Genomic DNA, 23,746 nt, shown 5'->3' with positions numbered 1-23,746 from the left:
GTCCTACATGGACAACCTAAGAGCAAATAACGTAGAGCATAACTGGCCATCTGTCACATTATGGTATTTCTCTGAGGCATGGTGGCTGGGACTGGAAACTTCGATGACCGCAAGGACTTCGCCTCCCCACGCTAAGCAACCTGTTAATTTTGGTTAATTTCTGTAATTTATTTATCATTCGATTAGCGAAATAAAATTCTCTTGCTTTCTTTTACTTTTATAAGAATAGAGTCTAAGCTGCTGCTAGGCTAGCCCACCAGTGCATGGGCTGGCCACTACCTCGTCCTTCACAAGGTACTTACAGATTAGGCTAGTTATGGCAGCACTTTCCCAATTTAAACTAGTCTACAACAACTTTTCTTCAATAATAATAATACTAGGCCTAAAAAAATTCATTACTTAGGTTAGCTTAAGTTAACCTATTTCAAAACCAATATTCTAATACTTGCATTTTCCATTTTCGTATAGGATAAATTTGAGTTGTTTTTGCCTAAACATAGGCCTGAAAAAAAGTTTGACCTAGATAGCGCAAAAATGAGTAGGCTCTATGACACCGTCGAACCTGCTGTGGTTGACGATGAAATGTTAAAAAAAGCTGTAGAAGAACAAGGTCCAAAAGATGAAGCTGGACGAATTGCTAAACAAGAAGGAATTGATTATTGGGATGTTTTATCGTTACGTTTGGATTTTCGAAGTATGGTTTATTAAGTTTTCAATTGTAGTGTAGTTTTCATAGACTTGGGTTTCTGGTATATATTTAAGAATTAGCCTCATTCCAACCTTTTCTCCTAGATTATTTTATTCCTTTTTCTGCACCTTTCCATAGCAGCATGCTGAATAATAATAATAAATTAGGTGATTAGTATAGTATCTGTTGCGATCAGTGCAGCACAAATATCCCACGCCTAAATTTATTTGTTTTTTTAAAGATAAAGTTTGACTTGTACTTTTAATTTTTACTTATGTGTGACCTTCCATGTTCTTAATTGTGTTCGATTTCATCAGTTAGTTTCATGTATACGCGTTACAGAGAAGGTTGTTTTATAGTTTCTGATTTGCCGAACGTCTAAGTTACACTTTTAGTTGGCGTTAATTCTGTGTGCTTCTTGGAAGAACAGCCAGCCTTCTCGAGGAGTTATGGGGAGTTAGAACTTCTAGTTATTATATTTTCAGTTAACATTATGCACCACATATCAATCATTTTATTTTTCGTCAAAAGCGCAGTGGTGACGAAAAAATCAAGCCAGTTGTTTTTAGCATGCGCCAATGAACATGAAAAATTGCAAAGCCGAAAAAGCTTAAAATGTACTCAAATATAATTAAGGTAATAATTGGTTGTAACAACTAGCACGGCTACTAAACCCATAGTAGTCATAATACAATAGATTTGTTTGTTATTTATGAGGGTACTGTGGCGGCAGTTGGCACCACAGAGCCACATAAAAATATAAATTTGTGTATGACGTTATTAATTGTACTTTTTGCCTGTTATTGACATGTTTTCTCATCGCTTTGTCTGTACGTCAAGGTCAGCTGCCAAAGGTCACTGACCATGCTGACCAGCTAACACATTCTACTGATGACACCGTCACAGACGGTCGTATGTGTATTAAACTAACTCAGTTGCCAAATACATGTTTTATAGTCCAGCCAAATATACCCAGTTTGACGTTTTTGACACAATTAAATAGTGCTACCTGGAAGAACACTTAGGAGTCACAACCAGTTATTAGAAACCCCATTATTTTATTACACTTCAAAGATAAACCACTTAGAACTCTTCACTACCAACATTTCATCAAAAAAATTATATGTTTGAAATGCTTTTTTTCACTTTTAAGGAGTCAATTTCTGTTCAAGGTTATGATGTTGTTCATGGGTTACCTTAGAATATTCCTTGATTGCAGCGCTGTTTGTTCAATAGTATTTTTGTATTATTTTGTGTCATAAAATTTAGGCATATGGTTTGTAACTATTAATGTGGAAGAAACCAATAAATTGCTTTCTATGAGGCTTTATTGTGTATTCAGTAAGCATTATGTTAAGAGAAATGTTTGGGTTTTATTCATCAGATATCTTAAAGATAGACAATCTCTGGCAATTTAAGGAGTTAACAAAGCTGCAGTTAGACAACAACATTATTGAGAAGATTGAAGGCTTGGATGCGTTAGTAAATCTAAGATGGCTGGGTTCGTGTAATGAAAAATAATATTCTTACTGAGTTTATTCATGTTATATGATAGTCTTCATATTATATATTTTCAATATTTTTACTTGTATAACATTACTTGGCATCAATGAAAAATACTATCCCAGGATATCCGTATATAACAGGAGTTCTCAAACTTGGATATGCAAAAGCAGTTTTATAGGTATGCAGAAAAGATTTTCACAGTAACGCCATGTTGATTTTTTATAATGAATAATGAATCAAGATTTTAATTGATTCAGCCATATCCTAAACACAACTACACACCTAGCATCAATTAAGTTGTTACATATTTGGCCACAAAAAGCCACATGGATGCATTTTTTGCCAGAAGTTTGCCTTTTTGTCACGCATCGTGTGGGCTGACTAGAAAGTATGTATGAATCCTTAAAGGTATTGTGGTCTGGGGTTTGCTTTTCCAAAGTCACATAGTTCTTCGGATTTGATACGATCTTTATAGAATTCACACATTAATCAAGCACAACATGGACCATCCTGGTGGAACGTGGACCCAAAATGTCTTGGTCTTGCCTATTGAGTAAAATTATCTATATATAAACTTAAAAAACACTCAGTGATTTAAACTTGACCTGTTTGTCAAAATTAAGTGATGGGAACAAAGCAATGTACTTATGCTTGAATATTCCCACAACCTACGAGATAGCTGACTGAAAATAGAAACTTGCCAATAATTTCAAAGTTTTCAGATAATCATGAACTTTTGGGTAACAGTGTTGAATGAAATTGAAGAGTTTGTTAAAAAATTGTATTAGTCTACAAATTTATTAAAAATTTTGAATGATTTAGGTCAGGGATGTCCAACCTTTTATTAAAGTGGGCCGCATTGTCACTTGAAATAATTCACTGGGCCGCAGAACCTATTAAATTTCAAGAAAAATGGGTACATAAAGTACATACTTTTGGAGTGAAATTGACTAACGGGCCGCACAAAAATCTCAGGCGGGCCGCAGGTTGGACATCCCTGATTTAGGTGTTAGTGTTATGGTATGAATCCTAAATGATAAGGTAGCCTAATGCACTTATCTACTGCAGCAAATTTGGTTCAATATAGAGGCAACGTACACTTTTAAATCTTTTTGTCGTGGTTACTAGGATGAAAGTGAATTATTGGTAGATAAAATTTTGAAATTTTTTAGCATACATTTGACCAAACCTGGGAATGGTTTTATGCCCCAGGGGGTTGATCATTCCACAATTTAATTAGCTGTTCCGTACATAATTGCTGAGATATTCTTTAAAATTGATAATAATGTTTCAAGTACTTTTACTAAATATAAACAAACAGAAAAACAAAAGAAACTATGCTGGCAAAAGCATAATATTTTGGGCCCTTACATGTTTTATGGGTTATGAAAATTTGTGCTATAAATTTTTCAATTTTTTTATTTTGTTTGAGTGTAGTGAAAAAAGTACCAAACATGGAAAAGTTTGAGAATCCCTGGTATATCATTGCTGACTTTTGTGTTTTTATTGCTTCTTGTACATATGCTGCTGTTAAATGTTTTTTGATTAATTGCACCGCAGTGCATCATCAATTTCTTGTTTAAGAGCTAAAATCATCTGTTGCAGATTTGTCATTCAACAACATAGAAGTGATAGAAGGCTTGAATCATCTAAGCAAGCTTGAAGATTTGACACTTTTTAATAACCGCATATCTCGCTTGGAAAATATGGATAGTTTGTCTGCTCTTCATGTGTTGTCTCTAGGCAACAACAAAGTTAACCAACTAGATAATGTAATGATAATTGATTTTGTAATATAGTATATATTTAACTTATCCTGTACATAGTTAATTAATTAGCTAAATCATTTACTAATTGCTAACTTTTTGCATATGTTATTAATGTATTTAATAGATTAGTAAATTTTTGACTTTTTTTCTGCAACTGTGTTATGGAAAAGCATGGGGTAATAGTTTTTCAAAGGTTGAATTTTTGTGACATGTTTCTATTTTGTGTTTCAGTTGATTTATCTACGTAGATTTCAAAATCTTCGTACTTTAAACCTTTCGGGAAATCCTGTCTGTGAAGATCCTGGTTACAAACTTTTCACAGTTGCTTATCTTTCACATCTTGTCTACCTCGATTTTCGACTGATTGATGAGGAAACGGTAATGGAGTAGTTACTCTTAGCTTATTTCATTACTTTTAAAAGTTTACATACAGTTTCAATTTAGAGACAAAAAGCGCACAGTCTGTATGAAAATAAACTGGGAGAATTGATGCATAATGAACAACAAGCTCGCTCTGCTTTGCTGGAAGAGAAAAGAAAAGCTAAGGAGCTGGAAAGTCATAAGGCAAGTCATAGTTTTATTTTAGCAATGTTGCAACAATGCTTTGCAATATCTTCATAATAACATGACATTTCTGTGCCAGAATTGTATGCATGTTATTTGCAATTGCAAGTTACTATTATGTTTTAAGAATACCATCTAAGACCAGTCAAAGAATGAATGATTATGAATATTTCTATCCAACCAAATAATATCAAAAAGTTTATTGTATTTTCAGGAAGCTTATGTGGAATTTTTAAATGGTCCAAATTTGTTTGATGCAATGTACAAGGAAGATCCAGAGGGCAATAAATTGTCAATGCTACCTGGAATTCAAGATATACTTAAGGTAATATACTTTATTTAATACAACAGTATAGAGTATTGTAGCTATGTTCTGTTTTGGTGGAATGCAAAGTTGTGTAGTTGACAGCACTCCTGTTCAGATGAGTATTTGTGAGTGTGTGTTATGATGGGCATGTAATGATGTAAATTACAACCAATGCTCTTGATTAGGACAAAATATGTTGTGTGGGTTTACGTAGTTCAATGTTAGGTGGAATTCTGTTATTGCAAATAATATAATACAATATTAGGGCAGTGTTTGATTTTTATTGTTTTAATGTATGTAGGAATTTAGGGAAAAATTTGTGGATTTTTGTTATAAAATATTCGAATATGGTACGAAAGAGTATGATAGAAGGAGTCATGAAGTAAAGGAATTTAACTCATGTATGGATGATGCAAAACACGAAAATAAGAAAATGGCCACGGAACATATTGACAAGTTTGAAAACTACAAGAAAAAGGTCAGTTTTTGACTTAATTAACACAAAACTTCAACAACATAGATGTGCAGTCACTTCCTATATTTCTTTTCACTGTCCTTATCTCTTTATCGCCATTTGTTTATTGTATTCTTTCTTTTATCCTATTTTTGCCTTCTCATACTTCACTATTATAAACTTTACCACACACCTGACTCCTCAGTGCATTGATGATGGTTGTATGTTTGACCGAATCGTCTGTATAATAAAACGTGTTCCACAGTTTTGGCTCTAGTTTCACGGAAGGTTTTTATTTTGTTTTAAAAGTTGTTTTCTGAGCTTCTTACAAGCAATGATCCAGACATTCAAGAACAGAAAGTGAGTATCTACAGATTCCAACTCCATTTGGTGTGCACGTGTTTACTTTTTATATACCAAAGGGCTGATTTTGATTATTTGGTCCATTTCACTTTTAAGGTGAGTGAATATAACAGTGAAGTCAGTCAACTCTGGGATACTGTGATGGGCTTTGAAATGCAATTAGTTGATCAGCTTGAAGAAACCATCAAAGATTTTGAAAGAAACCTCACTGACATGATGTCACAGTTTGTTGAACACGTTCAAGGACTGTATCCTTTTCGGAATATGGTATATTAAAGGTTTTATTCCCGTGTTTATACATTTAATGCATCTTGTGCAAGCGTGTTTTGAATAAGTACCTTCAGGTAAGATAACTGTATATACAGGGCTGCTAATAGAATTTTTGGAACCATAGGTAGAAGAAACTTTTATCATCAAGGGCCCTGAGAAAATTATTATTAGTTAAAGCCTCTTGCTAAAACTCTTCTATATCAAGAAATGTTTACTCACTTTGCAAAACTTTGATTTGACTGTTAAAAAAACTCAAATTTCATTCCATTTGTCTTCCCGAAGGTGCACTCTCACTTGTCTCGAGTCCCTTATAAACTGATGGCCTAAGAGATCCTGTTCCGGTTGACCTGGGTTAAGATAAAGTTGAGTTAAGTAGGCATATTAGGCAAAGTATTCTGCTTTATACATTTCTTATTAACAGCTTGATCTTTATAAGTTTGGAAACAAAACTCAACTGCTCTACAGACTGATAATCAAGGGGCACAGCCGCACGTGAAAACTGCATATTTGACAAAAAGCACCCTGTTTTACTGACATATTCAGCTCACTACAAAATAGGTACAATTTTTGGCAATGTTATGGTAAATGGCAAAGTAATGGAGATGCCATCGCCTGATACTGACTAGATACAATTAAGAAGATGCTTCTCAAGAGTCGTAACCTGTAAAACCGTTTTTGTAAAAAGTGACATTTAGAGTCTACTTCTCGTTTTGAGTAGCAAATACAGTCGTAGCTGTACACAGGGCAATAAACTAACTTTTGTGATGGTTAAATTTAATAACTCAATGACCAGGGGGAGATGCGTTTTTATAAGTTACGAAGAACGAAATAGTATCACCACTGGAATGAGTTCAAAATAGCCTGAATAATTCCATCAAAGCAATAAGTTCTCATATCTTTCAAACTTAACTAAATACGGTGTTGGTCTTATTCCATCCTTTGATTGTGTAATGCTTGTATTTTCATTTTGTTTCTGTCTTTACTTTATTCCTTTGATAAAATTTAATATGGGCGTCCGACCAAGACAACAAGACATTGCATAAAACTGTGCCTGGTACATTGTTAAATCTGTACTTTTCATGGAACCGTATTAGCATACCTCTACTAGAGTCTACTGGGATAATTAATCGGATCACACAACAGATTGCTTGAAAAAAATAATACAACGTTTTCACTCTCGTATGTTGGCATTTTTGAAAGTTTCCTTAACTTTTTGCATAATCAGTATAAGTCAGCTGCGTGATCTAGAAAATGTTCACAACGAGAAGTTGCTGGAAATGTGTATGCTTGTGTTGGAAAAAGTCGTCAAAAATGAAATGTCTGAGGAATTACCTGAAGATCTTCGCATGGTGGGCATAACCTCTTAGTTTAAAATTAATTTAGACCTCCGTTTCTGTGATATGCAGTTGGTTTCTCTGCAGCACATTTAACATACTATGTGTATACCAGCTGCAAATTCAGTGTAAAGTTATCTTTAGTTGTCATACAGAAAATAGTTAAAACTTCATACCGTAAATGCATAATGTGATTAAATAACAGCTCTTTGTGGATAAAGACACGATTGTGAACGCAATTGGAGCCTCCCATGACGTTCATCTCGTCAAGATTGATAACCGGGAGGATGAAATAGTTACCAGGAGTTCCGGATGGATATCTAGCTTAATGCAAAGCATTCACCGCGCAGAATGTTTGAGAAACCGGCAGCGTGTCATTGAAATTTCAAACTTTGTCGAACACCTGCGTGACGAAATCGATTCCTTTGACTTATCTGAAGTTGTTCGTGCATAGCCTTGCGAGCTAGCTAAAACATGCATTTATTTTGTACTTCAATTTTCTATATTTTATGAACGCGTGGCGCCAAATAAACATCCCACGCGTATACTTTGGCTTATTTTTCGCTATATTTTATTGTAGTAAAGTAATTTTTCTGTGTGCTATTAGCCTACCAAACAATGTATGATAACACCGACACGTAATTTAAGAATAAATAAAACAAGAAAAAGACAAGTGCAAGTTAACACAGTATTCGGCTCGTGCAAGTCATTATAAACGATTTAAAGTAATAACCAACTTAAGCAGTGCAAAACAGTGAAATTAATTTAAGTATTAGGCTACATTATTACATCCACAGTAGCCAATATTACCATTTCAGGACCAAAGTTTACATCAGCATCAATCGATAGTTATTACAATCAACAATTTCGTACGGTGACTGCCCCAGATTCTTCTACATTGTTGCAGTTTTCTCTCTCTTCTGGGGCAACGTTGTCTGTCCATTCATCGAGCCCATTTACTGTGACAATGTGATCCAAACGTCTCCTGTAGGCAGGTAGGTCTTTCATAAACCCTGGTATCTTAGTGTGTTCTGCTTTGTAATGATGTTTCAACATCTCTATATCTTCATGTGACACTTTACCCATAGTGCAAAGTAAATGAAAATCGAGAGTGTGTCGTACTTGTAAAAGTTGTAGTATACCAGTCAGGTAGACCTGATCTTTGCAGAAACAGCCTGCGAAAATCGTAAAATTAAATACTCTACTTACGCTACTGTGGCGACCGAGAACATTTAACTCTATATTACATTTAATTTTTTTCTGTTTTATACATTGACTTTTAACGTTTCCGGCCAGTAAAAAGGCCTGTTGTGATATAAGTTATCAAATGCACCTGGCTTTGAAGTGTCATACTGCCCACGCTTAGTTCTCAAGCAATAATCCCAACGTACTTCGGGGTTATCCATAAATGTACCTAGTTCTTCAAAAAGCTCGCAGAATGACATTTTTGAGGCTTTATATACAGTATAGTATAGAACTGCAGGTCGCCATAAAGATGGATCTCTGAGACAACATTGATAAACTTCATATCTTGATATACTTTTGGATATTATGAAAACAAGTTTAAAATTATAACTTAGAACTTCATAATTTTTTGATGAGGATTTATTTTAAACTCTGTAAAACCCACTTTCGAAGGAGTACACTGTGCAAACTTGCCAAACCCTCTTCAGTAGGATTTGCTGGTTTCATAGCCAACTGACGGCGAACTTTGCCACTATTCCAGATTTGCAATCGGTTGTTATGGAAACGCAAATGATGAGTTCCTGCAGGATTCAAAGGTTCTAATGTATTAATTTTGTTATCAACACTTTCAATGGTATTAGCCTAATATATTTTTGGATCTAAATGTTTATGGATATGTAGGCTATATAGCCTAAACATTTATCGTCATTTATCATCAAAACATTAATATCAGTGATATCTCATAAACAGAAGGGAAGCACACTGATACCAATTTCGTGGCGAAGTAGGCCTTCAACCCAAAGCTTCTTTGCAGCAGTTTCTCGGATGCTAAGCGTTGGCCGTCCCCCGTTGATGGTCATAGCCGCCCTTGCAATGAGATCATTGCTAATGTTTACTACCACATCTCCATAAAATCCCTCTTTTTCCAAATACCGCCTAATCATGCTCCAAAGTTGGACTTTTGACAGCAACTGACCACCGGTGGCCCATTCAAATTTTTCGTAATTTTCGTAACGTTCAAGTACTCGCTTCATAATTGACATTGCCTGGACCAAACAAGCTATTGCACAGCTGATATTTTTCATAAATTATATTGGCTACAGCAGGGCTTCTCAAACTGTTTGGGTCTGCGATCCCATTTTAGAAAGAAATTTCTATTTCTAAAATCATTCAAGTGCACACAATCCACAAAAGTAGTGTAACTGTAGTCTACAGTAATAAAAGAATCTCGTAATGGAAACAGTAAAGCGAATAAAAAATAATCAAAAAACAATTCAATTTATAAAAATTAAATTTGTTTCGTGACCCCAAACGGGTCACGACCCACAGCTTGAGAAGCCTTGGGCTACAGTATCGTAGACTATTCGCTATATGTCCAGTATAATCACGTGTTTTATCCAGTATCTATTATAATCCAGTATAACATGCAAGATGTATAATCACATGTTTTAGTGCAAAGATGGCGTTTTAAATAGTTTACGGCTTATTCTGTTGCTTTACAGCAGTACAATAAATAACGCAAATATTGTAGAAGAGCTTCTTGCTACTACTTACCTGGGGAAGGAATTCCGTCGAAGCTCTGTTATATCTTTCCAGGACACTTGGATTGGCTGGATATTCGTATTCAAATTGGGGATTGTAGGTGTATCCAGATTTCATAAATTTTCGTTTTTCTTCCTCGAGATTTTTGGGCTTAATGCAGGTAAGCAGGCAAATATTTCGTCGCGATCGACTGACTGATGTTTTAGGTCTTAAACTCTTGGAAACGAGAGTTTTCGCAGACATAGAGCGACGCGATCTTGCATTTTTTGCATTCGATCTAGCATTTCTTACCATGCGCTCTTCCATCGAAGTCAAAATATTTGGTCTTGATGCGCTGCAAAGTGTGATATAGTTTAAGTTTAACTCCTGACAGTTATATAATTACTGTAATGCTGTTTCAATAAATATGCTAATATAGTTATTTACATAAGTTATTGTGTATCCAGCGAGGGAAAAAGGGGGCTTACATACCGAAACAGAACTAGTGCTACTGTGTATGCATAATTTAGTAACTTAAATACCAACGCAAAAAATACGATTTGTGGACAGGTTCGAGATTTTACGCAGTTTTAGGATAATTTTGAAGCTTTGTGCACGCAATGTTGAACAAAATTTAAGAAGTAGCAAAATTATGATTGTTGTTAGGCTATATACCTACACTGTTCGCACTAATTGACGCGGATACCCTGGGGAGATTCCCTGATAATAATATATGGGAGTTTGATCATTATGCTCGTACAGTATACAGGTGGGGTCCCTGGACAGGTGTAATCCATCGCTTTCAACGCATTGTTGATCGACGTCCTGTTTCATCCGCGATCTTTCACTTTGTTCCATCGCAAGGGCTGGGAAGTCAAATTATTCGCTAATTATTTAACATCGGTCTCAATACCTCTCGTAACAAAGGAAGTTTATCCCTTAATTACGTTTTTATTCGCACTGGCATTGTGACATTGACTAGATTGGCATAGTAAATCAGTCATAGTAAGAAAAATGATGTAAAGGTCGTTACAATGTCGGATTCCATTATTTCATCGTTGAAAGCTTGTGTTAGGACAAAACAAAAGCGCTGTATTTGTTTGATTAGAATATCTTTACAAGCATCTCCTTACTACTGAAATCTCGTCACTTAACTAAATTTTAATGGAAATCTCCGAAAACATTACAGAACTCTTTGGCAAAATTTATCAAAAACAAGTAACATTTTGCGGAATTTGAACCGTTTGTTTATTATAATACAAAGCTTATACCTTGGCTTGAAGTGTGAACCATTACTCCATTACCACATTTAAAACAGACTAATTTTATTCGGGATTTTTTTCTGAAACTTAAGAATCGCATCACCCGCCTGGATATGCCAACAAATTCCATTAGCTTACTTACCTAATTTTTTTCGTCTTATTAGAGCTTGTGGAATTTGATTGCAATGTTGACAAATGTCGGTCAGTGGAAGATGTACGTGGTGCTGGTCGTTGTTGACAAGTCGCTCGGCTACCTTGAAGTTTGAAACCACCTTTACGAGGTGAAATGTCTGATTTTTCCCCAACAGTTACATGCGAACTTGGAAGATTAACGTGTTTGGTTCCACACAGATTGAGGTTCTCCAAACGCTTCGCGATACCCAAAGATGAAATCTCCGTAAGTTCTACCGTCTCATCGACATAGTTCCGACCAAAACTTTCACTTTGAGCAATACCTTCAGCTTCTTCTAACCCTGGGTCTATCATGGTTTCATCTTCATACTGCAAAAGGCTTGATCGTACGAGCTCAAGCTGAACTGGAGTGATGGCAGTTTCGCTTGACTCCATATCGATGTTTGGCAGTTTACAGTTTTCTACTGAAGGTGTCTTTTGGTAATACGTAGGCGTTAGTTGTGCTATAGTCGTGTCTTTATTGTGCAAATTTGGCAAAACAGGGAGAGACTTTCGCCTTGGGTTCCCAAGATTTCGTTGCTTTCCAAGCCAGTCTACACGTTTTGCCATGTTAATTTCGTCCTCTTCTTCACACGTAAGTTAGTTAAACATTACTGTTGTATATTCTTCCCCGATGCACGCCAGCATAAACTAAGAACCAAGCTCAATCACACCCGCAGTCTCAGTTAGGCGAAACAAAGTCTACTACCGTAATGCAAAAGTTAAATAATTCAATTCCATGTGTGTAATCAAGATCTGGAAACAAATCTATTGAGCAAACAAATATTTTCATGTAGATATTAGGTATGACTAAAATAGAAAACGGAGGACTCACTAACGAGTACTTAACACTGAACAATAGCGCTACGACAAGGGCATCAATTGTCAAGCGAACACTTATTGCTAATTCCAGTCAAGCCTTTCCTGGCTATAACGCCTATCGGAAGCGATTTTCAGAAGCTTATTGGTTAACCTCGCTCTGTGCCAAATGCCAGTGGCTGAATAAACATATTTTGCTTGCATAGTTATCGTCGCTCATAATTCGATATAATGACGTCGGCAATTTCATACTAAGCTCAATCCAACTACAACACATAAAGGCCTTCTTATGTGGTAAACTTTTAGTAGTTTGTCGTACACCTTATACAAACATATTCCCAGACGCACTGAATCGTTACGAAAGGACAATTGCCTTGTTCTCGCCGGGTTTCCCTGTATTGTTACGACGCTTTAAAAGGACATTGGCATAGGAATGAATCTTTCAACCGGCGTCGCGCTTTTATTTATGGAAACATAAGTTCAGGAGGTCAATCAGCAAGTCAAGACTATACGAACCTGCTGGAAAGGCGGACAAAAGCACACTGTCATCTGGTTCGAAAAGAGATATCACATTCCCACACATGTTTCAACCATTATGTAATTTTATTGTCAGGAAAACCAGACTTACAAATATATTACAAGTTACCTATCATTTTATTAAAGCTTGCCAATTTTATTATGTAAATAATTTGTTGATGGATATCAGAAGGTGCTGATGATGCCGCAACCTTCCGTAGTAACAAAAGCAACGCTTGCCACCAATGAATTCGTGAAATGTTTTCATATAGGAACGGCGAATTATGATTTTTGTTCCAAACTTGTATTATAGATAAAAACATATCTGTTATGCAAACACACACACAAATCGAACAATACAAAGCCTACGAAAAAAAACAAAATCTAAGTTCTCGACAAGATTATCGAAAAAGTAATCCTACCCAAATCCAGTTTCTGTTCAATAACCATTAAAATACCCTAAATGTCACGGACAATACTCAAGAACATTTTCAAAGGCCACGATATCGCAATCGCAGCCAACAATTCCTTGACTTCTAGCCAGTGATGGAAACAAGTCTGAATGGTCGTTACACAAGTGAAGTCACTAACAGTAGTAGCGCAAGTCCAAGTCAAGTCATTTAACTACATTTCCATGTCAAGTCGAGTCAGTAACGCTTATCAAGTCAAGTCCAAGTCTTAACACATGCCAAGTCAAAAACAAGTCACCATTTATTATTTATTTTCCGTAACGTAAATATAAGCATAAAATCTGATTTTATCCATTTCTGGCACTTTTGCACATTCAATAGAATGTATTGCGTAGTGATTTCTGAATAAATTCTTTCATAAATATAAAATCCGATTTTGCATAGATTTAAAATAATTTATTTTGTGACTCGAGTCTACTCAACCGAAATTTCCACGTTAACACCAGTCAATTCGAGCCTTTTAAAGCACTAAAGCACCAGTCAGGTCAAATCTTTTCAACAATCTGACTCGTGTCAAGTCAGTCACTCCAGTCTTTCCATCTCTGCTTCTAGCATACTAACTTCCGGTATGTTTGCTGTTTTTTTCGCTCGGGCAAGCACAGAAAGAAACAAAAAAAAGTATTATTTATAACGGCAAAACCTACGCCTCAAACTTTGGTTTCAGGCACGGTTTGGTTCTAAGCTCTTAGTTTGTACGGTTCGAATCGTTTATTTTTCGTCATTGCTTGTGGGGAAGCGACAAATAAAATGCTAATCATTTTGAGTGACATAATTAAATATAACTCCGCAAACAAACAACAAACGGGAAAAGGCGGGAATGTTCAAAGGCTTAAAACGTTCATGAATTAAAAAAGAGTTGACAACAGCATGAATAATGGTTAGCACGGACACCACCCCAAACGAACAGAATACGGCCGGGGTCTCAAACTCAAGGGAACTTTCTGTAGGCCAGGGTCAAATGTAATAGGTAGGTATTCTGTAGGCGGCGTATTAAGTATACGCACAGAACAGCTGTAATAAACAATTTGTGCGCTCATTTTATCTGAAGGAAATATGACAGAAACCCTCACTTTATTTTCGTTTCAGTGTTTGCATTGGACGTTTATATATGTTTAGCCTATTTCTTTCTTTTTGCCAATTTCTTGTCGCTTGCTTAAAAGTTTATACAGAAAATGTAGCAATACAGTATAAAATCGCGGCTGAGGTCAAGTCATTTTTATCTGACTCGAGTCAAGTAGAGTCGATTCGGTTGTGACTTGAGTCAAGTCATGTCAACACTTTTAAAACCTCAAAAACATTTCTAACGTCGCACTACGTGTTGCCTATTGATAACGTCATAACGGTCTACGAATTAGTATCAAGTATCTTTATTACAATTAAGTATCTACAAGATATATTACAAGTATCTTTACAAAATTCGCGATTTACTAAATGTGTCATGAATCCTCAGCTGATGCATGTTTGCGCATATTATTTACAATTTGCATCTACTGTACTGCCATTTACAAAAAAGTTAGGCTAACTTCAGATAAAGCATCCATCAGTTTTGAATTGTTACTGATCAGCGCCTTCAGTTTTGCTGACATCTACATTACATAATAGGAATACGCTTATTGTATAGTTACCGTATTTACAAAAACAATATTTGCTAAGTTCGCACCTACTACATAATGTCCGACAACCTGCTCCGATAAGGCTGCAAACTGTATTTACAGTGTTCGTATTTCCTGCTGGTGATGGTTTTGACCAGGGTCGATGACTCCCATAGTCTGTTTTCTCAAGTATTGAGCACTTTTCACTCAACTCAAGGGAAGGATTGCTGAGCTGGAAACCTGCACAGTACACGCCGCTAAATGGCATTGCCGCACGTTAACACATTCGCACCCAAACGAACGTGTTTGTTTTTTTTGCATCGCCCCATGCGACTAAGTGAGTTTTGTGACTGGTTACACACCTCACATAGGCCTACTATACATTGGTCAGGGATTTGATGGATTTCCATTCTCTGTATTCGATCATAAAAGTGGACGCGTCGTGTAACAAAGACACTAAAGATCAGAATATGTGCCAGGTGAAAATAAAGGTTTTAGCCTATCCATTAGAAACGCTACAGGTACTTTAGCCTCGTTTCAGCGAATTGGCATGATTCGAAAGCATTGCGTTACTTTAGGCGGCATAAATTATACTTAGTTTACGTTAGTAGCTTAACTTACCAAGCCAACCGAGAAACCGGTTAACTTCGCCAGTCACCTCAAGCGGAGAATACGCTGGCAGTCATTGGAATATACGTGTTGTTTTGCTCACGGAGAACCGAGAAGTTACACGTTCCGATTGACACACACATTTTTATTTTATTTTCGATTTTTACCGTATATCCCGAAACTGAAGCTGTTCATTAGGTCTAACGAACAAGAGCAAACGTCGTTAATGCTTTGTCCAATGACGTTAAAACGGTGGCGTGACTGGGTCTGGCAATAAATTCGGCCAAAATTTCAGTGCACATCTGGCAGTAAGAAAAACACTTTGACTTGCCATGCTGGCTGCGGTTTATCTCCACTACGAATAGCTCGTTTGCGACTATCTAATTTCCATGCACAACAGCATTTCCAAACAACAGTTATCCACTTTTTTATGTTTGTATCGCGAAATAGGTGAAAAACACTAAATCCTATTTAATCAACCTTCTCCATCGTAACTTCGACGTTGATAGGTGATTGCAGTGAAGTTGTTTCATTAATCAGTTCTATTTCGCCGTCTTTGGCAGACCACAACTTTGTGTAAACTCGTTCAGAAGTATTATCATCCGAATCTTCATTCCTTTCCTGATTGGTCAGCTCCTTATCTGATGACGTCACAGAATTGCCTTTCGAAATGTCTCCAGAAGCTTGAGATTTGGATACCGTGCGTTTTTTCTTTGTGTTTGTTGCAGTTTGCGATTTACGGCATTTATGTGACTTAAGACGGTTTTCGTTGTCGAAAGTTCGAAGGCACACATTACAGAAGAGGCCAGATGTATGCGACAGCTCGTGCTTTACCTAAAAGTGTGAATGAGAATCATAAAAAACAAGCATTCGCAACGATGCACTACTGTACCTAATAAATCAGCATAGAGCTTTAACGTATTACAGTACAACAACTTGGAATACTTTGCAAGACTGTCGACTGTATTTCTTTGAGCAAAAAGAGCACGGATATGTCTTCTTAACTCCGCTATGACCAATGATATGTTCTTTCAACTTGTCTGCTCTGTTGAATTCTTTCGTGCAACCCAGGACTGATTTCAATGGACACTTTTAAAGAAAATGTTTGCATTTAAAGGAGCAGGCACAATAATCTTGTAAACATTTGATGATTTGTCTGGATCAAACGAGGATAGCATGTTTTGCAATAATTGTGCGGTAAGCCAAGTTTTCAAGTCGAAATTTAACAGCAATGATGATTTAAGAATTTATCATTTGAAAGCCTTCCAGGTATTTCATTAATGCATACGGGATCGTGAAGATGATTACCTTGAAACGCTTGATCGGGTCATGAGTTAACATGTGGCGCTTAACTTTGTCCTTCCTGTTAAAAGCAGCGTCGCATTTTGTACAACGATACGGTAACTCTTTGGTATGAATCAGCATATGAAGACGAAGATAGTATACACTGCGCAGTGATTTTCCGCAAACTTTACAACTGGTAAAAAATGGTAACAAAATTTGCACAACAAAATGCAGGAAAGAACATTAAATACTGCAAATGTTTATTTTTTTAGAGGTACCGATATGGAAAATTAGCAATATGAAGACGAGTCCCTAACGTTCTAATTCCTAACGAAAGCAAAAAAGCCAATGCCAATTTGAAAACCATGTCCTACATGCTTACATTGCTCCTCTTGCTTCCTGCCCTTTATGTTGCATCAAGTAGTGTTTTCGAAGATACCTCTCACAGGTAAAAGTTGCTTCACATATACGACACACATAACAGTGAGGATTACTTGTCATGTGCTCTCGCAGTGCATGTGGATGGCTGAACTTGCTTGGGCATAGGCCACAAGCGTAAATCCTAATTTCAGAATTGACACAAAAAGATAATTATAAGTGAGATAGCGGAAGATCTTGTTGCATGGTCAAGGTAATGCTATGAATACTACTGCTTGATGAAAACTTGAATGCTTTTTATACTGTAGTTGTAAATGTTGCATACGCTTCATAATACAAAAATGCATGTTTAGTTACATGAAAGTTAACTAACAGTGAAAGTTTAATCAATGTTTACTTAGTTTGAGTATTCTTTTTCCTACTGTTCAGATGAACTTGATACTGATGAAGGCCAAGATCATGTAGTGACTTGAATACCTTGTGGCACTGATGACATCTGTAAGTCATGCCCGATTCATGACTTTTTACATGAGCCACAAAAGCATCAAGATCTTGGAACGTCGATGAACATGTTTCTTTTAAACACTTGTACACCTAAAACAAAATTTTAACTAGGAACATGTTTCTGAATATAAAATTTACAAAAAAACAATGGTTGTAGCAGCAGTAGTTTGAGTATACTTTGCTATTACGTTTGAAATTTAAAGAATCTTGGATATTGCTAGATTAGAGCAACAATTAGTTATCCAGCCTACTCAAAGGATCTGTTGGTTAGTTTCCAGCAGCAGCAAAAACAGTTTTGCTGCTGCTTAAAACAAAAATGACATAATGCTTTCATAGACTTTAAAGTATACCAATAAATGCAATTCTATCAGAACATACCTTTTTTGCCAAATAAAGATTACATTTGGTTGATTATAATTAATTTTAACAACGCAAATCTAAAAGTACAAGCTATTAAAACTATTGTACAGTATAAAATGCAGAAACATATTGCATGACCACAATTACTTGCTTATCTTTATGTTCTTTCAAATGGGATTTGCGCTTGTTATAGGAAGAAAATCCTTGACCGCAATATTCACACACGAATGTTATGTCAGCATTTTCAACAGATCCATTTATACGTGATTGTTTATCACCTTTTTCTGAAGCCAATGGAAAATAAAAAGAAACCAACAGAATTAAGAAATGAATAGGAGAAAATACTCAATAAAAACCTTTCCATTGAAACAATAACAGTGCTTTACATGTGGTAGGTATATTGTAAAAAAGATTTTTCTGCCAATGGTCTTGTCTGTTCATAACAAACTAGAACAGGGCTTCTAAAACTATAGGCAGTGACCCCGTTTGGGTCCACAAAATGTACAACCATTTTGGAGCCGGGAAACAAATCTAGCTTTTATGAATTGAATTGATTTTTTGTAAATTTTTAATTTGCTTTACTGTTTCCATTGTACAGTTCTGTAATTACTGTACAGTTACTTTTGTGGATTGTGTGCATTTATACGATTTTGCCATAGACAAAAATACCACTTGAGATTTGTGATGGGACGTTTATTGTTTTAATATCTTTAACGTGTAGGCTACTCATCAAGGATCCACATTGAAAATTCTTTTCTAAAATGGTGTCGCAAAATATAAAAGTTTGAGAAGCCCTGGGCTAGACAGTGATGATTGTTCATTTATGATTGTATCCAAAATATATCTAGAATAAATTCACCTTTGGCAAATGGTTGAGCAAATAAACCATTTCCTTTTAACCAGACCTTGTGAGAGACCATGTGTTTCTTGACATTTGACTTTTGCGCAAATGCTCGACCACAAACAATACACTGGAACGGTTTTTCACCTAACAAATCATGAGGTCATACAAACTTTAACCAAAACTTGATGTCAATCTTATATGCAGTATACTGCTTAAAACTCTACCTGTATGACTACGTTTGTGTTGTTCTAAATCAAACTTCTTTGTAAAAGTTTTACTGCAGTATTGACAACAAAATTTCTTTTTAGGGTCATTTGGAACAATCACATTTGATTGTGGTGCAATCTGTGCTTGGTTGGTAACTTTATTAGCATCCAGACTTGGTTCTTGATGTGATAAACTGTGAAAATATGAAACAAAACTGAAGCAATCTACCTTGATGCAACTTGTTTCCAAATGTTTCCTATTCCCTGTGGAAAATTTATCCCTTCTCGATAATTTTCCTAGAATACCTATTGTATATTGTGGTAATGCAATAAGAATAAACTTATAAAATCATCCTCTTCAATACAAAAATCTTAGCCATTCTGTTTTCTGATGTACAATAGTATTAAAATCTCTTCGTTTTGTTCAATACTCTATAATCAGTAAATACATACATACTTTGTTGAAGGTGGTGGTTGATTTTTGTCATACAATCTTGGCAATCCTGTTTCCAGTGTTTTTTCACTTATTTTGTTTGAACGATTGATTTCAGAGTTCGAAGAGTTGAGAATTATATTATCAGGGATGCTTATATTTGGCTGGCAAGTTTCAGGTGGCTGAAAACACAATATCAAGTTCAAGAACTGAACCCCATTAAATATGGCAGTCGGCCAACTTAGCCATCTGTAACTTGAGTTGACATTTGTTGTCATTAAACAGTACAGTCGCCTCACTGTTGTTGATTTGGAGAAACAAACAATACATTTTTCAGTTTCATAAAACTAACTGACTCAAAAACACTCATATTTTATAAGACCTATATTTCTCTTTTCATAAAAAGAGTTCAGATCATTAACTCTACCCTTGATGACCAAAGTCCTGAATCATTTCAACAACAACCCGGATTGAAACATATTCTAACCTGCCTAAATTGAAAGGAGTTAAATTGACCAAGGAGGACAACGTCAAATTGGCACAAAAACTTTAAACCCTAAAATTACATGCTTACAACGTTTATAACATTTGCAGTTTGTTGTAGAGGAATCATCTGATGCTGTTCTTGTTGTGGAATGGGATAAGGAGGAATCTGCTGTAGAAGTGATGAGATTAATCCATTGCTAGATGAAATGTCATCATCATTTAACTCATCATTTAGAATGCTGCCACGGTCAACTGGGTGAGCATTGCTGTGAGGATGTAGCAACATATCTTCGGACAGAACAATTCTAAACATACGCAAAGTTTCAAAATACAGTAATAAATACAAAACACCTCAAAATAAAAGCAAAGCGAACTGTCATATATAAACCAGGCACCGCAAAGTCACAAACTGTTAAACCAAATTATTTGTACAGAAAGTATTTTTGACTTTTGGACAATATACTATTGTCCTTTTTTCATTGAGTATAACATTTAGACATTGTAAAAAACGAAAAGACCTTAAGAGTAATAATTAATCGAGAACATATACACTCTAAAATGCAGCAAAAACTTTGGGTTTAACATATATTTATTTACACAAGCTTAAGCTTGCTTTGCCAGTAGTGGCTAAAATGACAAAACCATACTAACCTTAAAGGTGCTACTATATCTGGCTATTGCTTTTATTATTAGTGACTTTTTGCTGCTGTTAAAGTTTGGTTTATTGAGTACCCCTACACTTATAAGTTTAAGTGTTATATCATGCCTTGAAGTTTGTGGATTAACTGGAAGTGAAGTGCAAGCTGACGATGAAAGAACATGTTCAGAAGTTTGATAAGAAGAATCTGATATGGAAGCAGACATATTGTTAACCATTTGAGGTTGAGCAGTGTTGTACGACATTGTAGGCAATACATGACGAGTACGCATTTCGTGAAGACTGAAACAAGAAAACATTAAATCAATTTAGAAAATTGCACTGTTGCATAAGAAAATACAAACAACAGTTGCAAGTTTTCTAATCCAAAACGTATCAAAAATTTCATTACACGGTACTATAAAATAAATTTAAACCTATCTTTCAACGAACAGTCACAAACTAAGAATAATGCAATTATGTGGAGGCTCTACATAGCTCCGTTGTTTAGCTGCAAATATATCCATAAAGATGCCCACCTTTGCACATGAAGTGGCATTGGCGCTGATGCACAAACATTAGATAAAGAACTTGCAGAAAGCCCAACTGCTCTTACCACTGGAATATTATGATTGGGAGCAACATGGTTACCAATATCGGAATTTCGAATTCCTATTGGAAAAGTTTAACTGTAGCATTATTCACACTAAAACAGTATTAAATAATGGCAAGATTTACAATGCAATTATTTTATCTGAGTATTATACTGAAAACAACTTCAAAGATCAGTGAAATGGAGAAACAGCAGGACTTAGAAAACTTACATGGTGGTAATATTGTTATCCTTGACCCAATTATGCTTAAATTTAACTTCTTCAACAGTAATTCGGTATAGTATTCTTGCACAACATAATCCTATGTTTTGTGTTAACACAAATAAGCGTATACTTCATATATGATGAAAGTCTAGTAGCTTTATATTACAATAAATTTCTTGTACCTGAGGCTTGATACTAACCTTCGGCAGATATTAAAGTTTGAGATTCATCAAACAACATTGAATTACCATCTAGCGATGATACCATTTCACTGGACCTTTGAACAACTTGGCTTTGTAGCAATCCATTATCATAAATGCGTCGACGATTATATGAACATGGGTTGGTTTTATGTTGCAAAAATATCTGCAAGTTGCTGAATTGTTGCTTACACCTGAAAATGATTTATTGTAGTGGTAAAGAAACAAACGTTAGATATAAAAATCTTTTAAGCTGGAAAGCATTTGTAGTTTGTTAATGCAGTTTAGATGACAATAAACTGGTTTGGCCTTTGTATAGTAACTATCGGTACATGAATAAAAAGCTAACATTAATTCAATAGTATTTAGATATTACAATTTCATGACTAACTTTCCACATTGGAAGACATCGTCATCTTCTAAAAGGTTGCTAATTAAATTTGATTGGTTATTTGAAAGTTCTTGTTGAGCAACAGGTAACACTGTAGTGTTTTGAGTCTGTGTAATATTTTGATGACCCAGAGAAGATGGCCCGTCGGTTGATAATGCTGATGGATTTTCCAAGAATGTTAATCCTCCATTTGGCACAAGATCAACTATGCAATAAATAAAGTATAAAAAACGAGCAATTGTTCAGTGTGGAAAGAAACTCCAGAAACTAGAATACTGCTGAAGTGGCATTTAAATGAAAAGGGTTCGCACAGTATAGAGTTCTAACAAATTAGTTACACAGTCATCATTCAATTTAGCATTTTTCAACAGTAAGGGAAAATATCTTTTAAGAACTGATTGGATCAAATCGCCAGTTGAAGGCACGAGTGCACACCTTTTTGAGAAGCTAGCTCATTTTTTTAACGTAGGAATGTAACCACGAGCGTGCTCCTTCATTATGAGTTATTCACTCTTGACTTTTTTTTTTGCTCAAACAAGCTGTGAAAGCATGAAATGGATACAAATGGTTGGTTAAAATTTTTTTAGGTTTTGGACTGCAGTAAGACTATAATTTTATGTAGGGAACAAAAAACGACTGCTTAAGACTAATTATACGCATGATTTCTGCTCCGCAAAGATAATGGCGCAAAATAAACAATACAAAATGCAAGACTAAGCACGTCAGAACCATGTTATGGCGGATTCGATATAAACGCTTTGTTTTTAAGCTGACAACAATGAGTAGAGTCGTCATCATATAGTGTCAAATTTGCTTCACGTTGCTGATTATTTTAATAATATCTAATGAACAAACCAGGTGAAGTTGGTTTTTTGAATGCTAATTTAAAATTAACAAACAAAGAATTGAGGCTGCAGTTTCTGTCAACATTTGTGTCTTCACGTACAATTTTTCGTCAAGGTTGAAAGGATGAGATATATATAGAATATTAAATTGAGGATATACAAACATCATACATTCCTTGTTGATTCTACGATATTATATCAATTATGGCAGTTTCTTACTGAAATTGTGAGAGCAAGAACACGAATTGTGTACCAACTAGGCATTCAGCAACATGTTTGCCTTATTTGTTTACTATATATCGGTGTAAAATGAAAACAGTAGAGCGTGCACATTTTGATTTTGCAGGTGCCACAATTTCCACAACTCGGTAAATACCATACTTTTGATCTAAGTTGTTGCCTGCGCCAAGCAAGAAGGTAGCCGTTCCTTTCCTGCTAGTCAATAATGTTTACGCTGTTCTACTCACTGAATACACTCCATACCCCAACATCCACAAGTTGGACATTTAGCATGTACACACATTGAACAAACTCATAAATAACTTCATCTGCGATATATTATTGAAATATATGCTATACTAATTAAAATCTCACCCGATAAACTTTCGAAATATGACTGCATCTTTTGTCATTGTTTAATGACAAACTTAGATTTGTAGGCCAACCATTACCAAACGACTGAATGGACTGATTCGGAACTGAAAAACCTCCAAGCAATGACGTAACGGGGTTAGGTGCTTTTTGATAGTGCAGGGAGTAAAAACTCCTTGTGGCTGCTTAACGCTGAGCAACGAAATCACTACAATTCATGTTTTTAATTTGTTCACATACAGTAGTAACTTGTTATTGTATTGTACTGTGTTTTATTTATATTGTTTAGTTTTCGCCATTAACTGTGCAGAGCAAAAGTTACGATGCTAAACGTTCTAGTTATAACGATAGCACAATAAAACACATCCT

The 23,746-nt window shown here is 35.5% G+C and overlaps 3 protein-coding genes across 5 annotated transcripts; 1 reads left to right on the top strand and 2 right to left on the bottom strand.

Moving 5' to 3' along the window:
• Nucleotides 1–448: 448 nt before the first annotated feature.
• LOC143452639 (dynein regulatory complex subunit 3-like) lies at nt 449–7,928 on the top strand. The gene is made up of 11 exons (XM_076953683.1): nt 449–694; nt 2,073–2,189; nt 3,800–3,966; nt 4,195–4,341; nt 4,408–4,527; nt 4,742–4,852; nt 5,136–5,312; nt 5,598–5,648; nt 5,748–5,899; nt 7,147–7,270; nt 7,461–7,928. The coding sequence occupies exons 1-11, from the start codon at nt 535–537 to the stop codon at nt 7,707–7,709; spliced, it is 1,575 nt and encodes a 524-aa protein (XP_076809798.1). The 5' UTR covers nt 449–534; the 3' UTR covers nt 7,710–7,928.
• On the bottom strand, nt 7,804–12,181 carry LOC143452638 (microtubule-associated tyrosine carboxypeptidase 1-like). The gene is made up of 6 exons (XM_076953682.1): nt 11,366–12,181; nt 9,995–10,316; nt 9,210–9,486; nt 8,886–9,021; nt 8,589–8,758; nt 7,804–8,430 (listed from the first exon to the last, which is right to left on the bottom strand). The coding sequence occupies exons 1-6, from the start codon at nt 11,962–11,964 to the stop codon at nt 8,114–8,116; spliced, it is 1,821 nt and encodes a 606-aa protein (XP_076809797.1). The 5' UTR covers nt 11,965–12,181; the 3' UTR covers nt 7,804–8,113.
• A 3,630-nt stretch (nt 12,182–15,811) lies between these two features.
• Nucleotides 15,812–23,540, bottom strand: LOC143452513 (uncharacterized). 3 transcript variants are annotated; one of them, XM_076953515.1, is made up of 15 exons: nt 23,381–23,540; nt 21,942–22,146; nt 21,551–21,744; nt 21,072–21,204; nt 20,662–20,835; nt 19,984–20,200; nt 19,434–19,591; nt 18,995–19,170; nt 18,786–18,914; nt 18,074–18,210; nt 17,460–17,656; nt 17,067–17,246; nt 16,709–16,877; nt 16,346–16,489; nt 15,812–16,234 (listed from the first exon to the last, which is right to left on the bottom strand). In XM_076953515.1, exons 1-15 carry the CDS (start codon nt 23,406–23,408, stop codon nt 15,872–15,874), a joined length of 2,604 nt encoding a protein of 867 aa, XP_076809630.1. In that variant the 5' UTR covers nt 23,409–23,540; the 3' UTR covers nt 15,812–15,871. The 3 variants fall into 3 exon arrangements, with proteins under 3 accessions (XP_076809630.1, XP_076809632.1, XP_076809631.1); XM_076953517.1 differs by lacking the exon at nt 23,381–23,540 and adding an exon at nt 23,006–23,149; XM_076953516.1 differs by lacking the exon at nt 23,381–23,540 and adding an exon at nt 22,377–22,900.
• Nucleotides 23,541–23,746: the final 206 nt, after the last annotated feature.

The sequence above is a fragment of the Clavelina lepadiformis genome, chromosome 4 (assembly GCF_947623445.1).
Source record: "Clavelina lepadiformis chromosome 4, kaClaLepa1.1, whole genome shotgun sequence".
Taxonomy (NCBI): Eukaryota; Metazoa; Chordata; class Ascidiacea; order Aplousobranchia; family Clavelinidae; genus Clavelina; species Clavelina lepadiformis.
The sequence above is the reverse complement of the archived record's forward strand: the minus strand, read 5'-3'. Positions and strand labels throughout refer to the sequence as shown.